At 41.0% G+C, this 5,601-nt stretch overlaps 1 protein-coding gene across 1 annotated transcript; it reads right to left on the reverse strand.

Moving 5' to 3' along the window:
* Window positions 1–1,765: 1,765 nt before the first annotated feature.
* LOC116424042 (trypsin-2) lies at window positions 1,766–5,355 on the reverse strand. The gene is made up of 8 exons (XM_031969961.2): window positions 5,210–5,355; window positions 4,602–4,714; window positions 4,423–4,517; window positions 3,777–3,936; window positions 3,249–3,359; window positions 2,936–3,085; window positions 2,204–2,404; window positions 1,766–2,101 (listed from the first exon to the last, which is right to left on the reverse strand). Exons 1-8 carry the CDS (start codon window positions 5,310–5,312, stop codon window positions 2,087–2,089), a joined length of 948 nt encoding a protein of 315 aa, XP_031825821.2. The 5' UTR covers window positions 5,313–5,355; the 3' UTR covers window positions 1,766–2,086.
* Between the last annotated feature and the right edge of the window lie 246 nt (window positions 5,356–5,601).

Genomic DNA, 5,601 nt, shown 5'->3' on the forward strand with positions numbered 1-5,601 from the left:
CATTCAACGGGCAGTTTCGTCTCCTCGGGGAACTCGGGAGTGCTTGGGATACCGTGAAGGGTAAGAATTATTATTCGCGTTTATTGAGCAAGTAATATACAGTCGACTTGGAAGATCCTTGGAAAGTGAAAAGTGAAATTAGATTTGATTATTGACTGTAGAAAACGATGTTCGACTGTGGACGTTCAGTGACGATAACCATTTAGGTAACATAACCTCACGTTCAGTCGTAGTAAATCGACGCAGTTGTATCGAAACAATTTCGTAGAATATTGAAAGACTCAGTGGAAAAGGAAGCAGAGAATACAATTGAATACAGATGACTCAAATACAGAAAGTTTTACATAAACATTAGAACATAAAAGGAATTCTTCAAGTAACGTTTTACCGCTGATAAACCAACCCTTCCAAAACATTCTATCTCCAGCCGAATGCCACACTCAAGAACCACAGAAAGAATCTCCAAACTCGAGTCTCCACAGAGTTCCGCATCGAAAGGTAACCTCGAGCAATTTTAATTATTAATACCCATCGTGATCCGAGGCGGTCGAACACGGGGCATCGAACGATCAACTGTCTTTAAAGTCCTAACAAGCTCATTATTCCGGACTGGAAATAACAGAGTCCCCGGATAAACGCGAGTCCTCCTCTTCCCGGCCTTATTCCTCGAATATCCCATTACTCGACGAGCGATCTAGTAATTGGCTCGGTCGGGTGCGCTCGTCGATCTTTATACTCCCCGTGGCTGGCAGTGTGGCGTGGCGTGGTGTGGCGTGGCGTGGCGTGGTGTGGCGAACAAATATTTTCTTGCAATATCCCGGAGGCCGACTCACGCTATCGTTGTCGTCCCTTTGAAGACCATGGAAATTCAGTGGAAACGGCCGGGAATCGTCAGACACGCCGCGGAACATCCTTCGACGTTCCAACGTCGACGTTGCCACCGGCAATACCGCTAATACATTTCTCGGCCCGGTATATCGCCTCCCGCGTATTAAGTAGGCAACGGAAGCTTTTTACGCGAGCAGCGCGGCTTTCCGAGATCAAAGCGGTCCGCGTGCATAACCCTCTTCTCGTTATCTACTCTCATTTCCGGCGCGCGTGCGCGTGCGGGTTTTCCACCGAAATTCAGCCTAAAGTCGTCTGTGTTGCTGGTCTAGCTTTCTAAATAATGAAAACAGAATTAGCATCTGTTTTCGAGAAGCTGAGAATGTGAGGGGGGTTGCAAAGTGTAACGCGACGATTATGCCGGAAGTGTTTTTTCTTCATTCTGATAGGAGAGTTGTTTGTGTTTTTGGTCTAGTTTTGTGGATAAGCGAAACCGTTGTCATCTATTTATGAGAAGCTGAGACTATGAACGGGATTGGAAAATGTAACACGACGATTATTCTAGAAGTATTTTCTTAAATCTATAAAGGTGTAATCTATATTTCCGGTTTGGCCTTCCGAATGATCGAAACATAGTTGTCATCTATTTATAAGAGGCTGAGTCAGCGAAAAGGGTTAAAAAACGTATTATAACGACTTTAATAAATTAGAACGAAAAGGGTTGGAAAACGTAACATAACTATCACTCAAGTCTAACCCTCTAAATAACCAACCCGTACTACTCTTATCGAGAAGCAGAATGGAAGGGTTGAAAAACGTAACGCAACGATTTTTCTACGAAGAGTGAAGGTGGAGGGAGAAAAAGGCAAAGGGAGTTTTCAGGGAATTTTTCCCTCGGCAGGCGACTCCCGGGAGATTCATGGGGGGGTGAAGGTAGCGAAGAACGATTAATGTTTGAGAGAGCTCTTGAAGACCTCCCCAGCTCTCTTTGATTATTATTAATAAAACATTGGAACAGTCTGGAGAGCAGATTGACGCCGGATATTGAATTCTAGACAGGAGTCCGTGTCCGTTCCGAATTATTTACGCAGAGTCGCGCGCGAGCGAGAGTCCGACGAAAAGTTTCGCAATCAACTTCCGGCCCCTGGAATATCTCCCTCTTTCTGTCCCTCTCTTTCCCTCGCGCTTGTTTACCGAGAGAAGGGGTGGAAGCTGCTTGCTCCGGAGCCTCGAGGAACGCAGACGCCCGGGATACGAAGTTTTATTCGTTATTCACCTAAAATGTCTGTATTTCAGTTAGGGTACACATAATTTGTTGACCTCGTCATAGAGTATTCGTAAGGACAAGGGTAAATAATAGGATAGAAGAGGCCAACACCTGTTCTGCCCCTGATTGCACGAGTTGCGTGGCTGTCGCTTTCCTCAAGAACGATGGCGCTTTCATATTCTCGAGGATCCATTCTTCGAAGAAGAACACGCTCGAGTAGACGCCCGGCAATGCCGGAAGCGCGCAACCCTCTCCGCCGGACACCACGCCAGTTAAGACCCCGTTGCAGATCATACCGCCACCGGAATCACCCTACAGAAATTTGTATAAATTTGTTTTATGTTAGAACATTTCTGTTTTCTACGTTCGAGATTTTAACCCTTATACTAGCTAGTATGTTTATATTCGTTCCGAGTTTATAACTGTAACATTTTTGTGTGAATTCTTTATCTCCGTAACACTAGTTACTGTGAAAGTGTTCGACAAATAGAGATTCAAGAGAAGATTTGAATTGTTATAAAAATATAAATTCTGTAGAAAATAATTGAAAAGTAACCAGGTTCACAGTTGCTAACATAAGGGTTCTTTCAACGTTCATCTTTAATCATTGCATTTTCATTGTGAGAATGAAATTGTATTGAAATTGATGTGCTCCTAACGTTGTTCTCAAATAGGAAAACATGATGGATTAGCTATCAACTCTTTCCGCAACGCTGCTCAAGATAAAGCTTCTTAGACGAAGCGATTAATCTTTAGATGAATCATCCCTTGAATCCTACTCTATTCTTTGCTCTGCTTTCTGTTCATTGTATCGCGATATGAGATCACTGTTTTAATCCGTACCCGACAAGCGTCCCTTTGACCCTCCATGTAACCAGCACAGAACATTCCGGGTAGTAGATCAGTTACATTCACTAGTAGTTTTTTACAAACGCTGGGCTCTACGATTGGCAGGTCCACATACATCAAATCGTTGCTCACTATGGGATAATCCTGCATTCAAAGAAATATTAACATGACAAACAACTCGGTCCGCTTATTAATTACACACTAACCATGACGATTGCAGTGTAATTATTAATTACAGTAACGTATGACCCGATTAAATTCCGTCCAACTCTAATCTAAATAGAAGAAGCTCGGGGAAACTACTCACATACGAAGGATAGCCCCATCCAGACACCTGGCAGATAGAATTCGGTACTGGTGGCTCAGTTGTCATAATAACAGGTGTAATATTCGGTGTCAATTTGAACGGAACTTTCAACTGAAACACACAGTTCAATTACTAAAAACTTCTGAACCCAGAAATTCTTAGTGTCAAACAAAATTTCAGTTCAAAAAGTACGCGACAAATTTTCAAAGAAATTTAAAATAAATAAAAGTAAGATTAGTTTAAAGCGAAGTTAAAATATTAACCCTTTGCGGCCGATGCCGCCATAATGGAAACTTCGAGCTTTCATATCTAAATTCGAAAACTGCAAATGAATAATTCGATTATTCATATAACGAGAGATTGATAAGCAGTTTTCGTTTTTGTAGTATTTAAGATTTCGATGCATAATTCAGCTGTTTTATGAGAAACGTTTTCGAAAGTTTACAAAATTCTCGTCCGCAAAAGGTTAGTTTAAAATAAATTTCAGAGTAAACTTGGAAAACTGGAGGCAACGAATAGTAGCCATACATAAAGAAGGGCAACATCATTCTGTAAAGTGCTCTGATTGAACCGAGGATGAACATAAATCTCTTCCACGCCCCTTCTCTGTCCAGCCGGCGTCTGCTGATTGAGCTGGATCTCGCCGGCAACGACCATGACCGTCCACGGCAGAATGGGTTCGCCATTTCTGCAGCACAAATATTCAGCGAATGGTAACGTAACAGTAAATCTAATCAGGAGTGCAGGCTACGATTTAACGAGAATATTAATTCGAAATTAATCTCGATTTCACCACTCGAAGCGGCTTATCGTTTCAAAACACTCGAGTCCTACTAACGGCGACGATAAAGCGCCGACAAGATTCAAATTGAAGACACGCTCGACTTAATCTTCGATCTTTACGCTTTTCTTCGATCCGATCTGTTCCCTTCTCATTTTTTAAATGTGATTTGAACCCGACAAGATTCAGATCGATGACACGATCAAGATATAATCTACGATTTTTGCGCTTTCATTTGATTCGATCTTCTCTTTTCTCATTTTTTAAATGCGATTTGAACTGGATATAATTCAAATCGAAGACACGATCGAGACAATCTTCGATTTTTGCGCTTTCATTTGATTCGATCTTTTTTTTCGACGTCTTTTTAATGCAATTTTAATTCACACTCACAAGAATACACAATGCGCGGCCGTCAACACGTAATACTCGTCGATCAAAGAGCCGCCGCAGAAATGTCTGGAGTTGTAACTACGCCTCAATGAGACCTGCAATAAACGCGAGCGATTAGCGCTCGAGATTTAAAGTGTTCGCGGAATAAAGTAATCGTAGTTATTGGACAATAGAATTACCTGATAAGGGAACTGTCTTAACGCTGCCTTTGTCCCGTTCACTATGCGACCGGTCAACGAGAAAGTCAACCATTCCGTTTCGTTGTCTGGTACCGATTGGTTCTCTATATCCGCTGAAGAAATACACCCTTTCACGTAATTGATTTTTGTCATGGTTTAATTATTTCTTCTTTTATTCTCAAAAATCTGATTCTAGAATCTTTGACATTGGTATCATATGAATATCAATTCTATATTCATTTCATTTGATCATTTCTATTGTTCTATTCGATTCGATTAACTTACAGATTCAAATTGTTTGCAGGAAATTACAAATTCATAAACAGAATTAATCGATTATGAATAATATCATATTATATATATAAGTATATAAATTAATTGAACAAACGGGTCAACGATTTTCCCAGAAATAAAATCACAGTTTATTTATAACCTGTTCTATCAGTTCAACCAATCTATCACTGTCTCGTTGCATAACGACGCTCGGAAATCGCGAGAATTTCAACCTCTTTCCCTTTCTAGAATCGAAATTGACGTCACTGATTTCTGTCGATTCTTGCCTATCTATAAAAAGCTGATAAAAATAGCATCCAAGAAATTCGACTCACCGTAAGCCGCGCCAGCCAGCAGCAACCCAAAAGTTGCTGCAATGAAAACGTTCATCCTTGTTCCAGGAAGCAGATCCTCTTTGTTTAATGATCGGTTCCTCATACAACAACCACAAATACCCAACTGACCGACGGTGTAGTAGCACGTCTCGTTATAAAGAAGTAAGAATCAGGCTTATCTCGTTACGATACCCGTTATCGTTCATTATCTATAGTTAACCATCACGCTGGCAGATGGACAATGCGAAAGAATCTTACGGTCACTGGAAAGCTACCCTTACACTACCGATTTTTTCCAGAAGAACCGCCGATAAACACAACAATTCGTATAACAATCTCCAATTAATCTAATTCTATTCAAGCGTCCTTATTAATCTCTATCACATCGATTA

This window comes from Nomia melanderi, chromosome 13 (assembly GCF_051020985.1).
Source record: "Nomia melanderi isolate GNS246 chromosome 13, iyNomMela1, whole genome shotgun sequence".
NCBI classification, from domain to species: Eukaryota; Metazoa; Arthropoda; class Insecta; order Hymenoptera; family Halictidae; genus Nomia; species Nomia melanderi.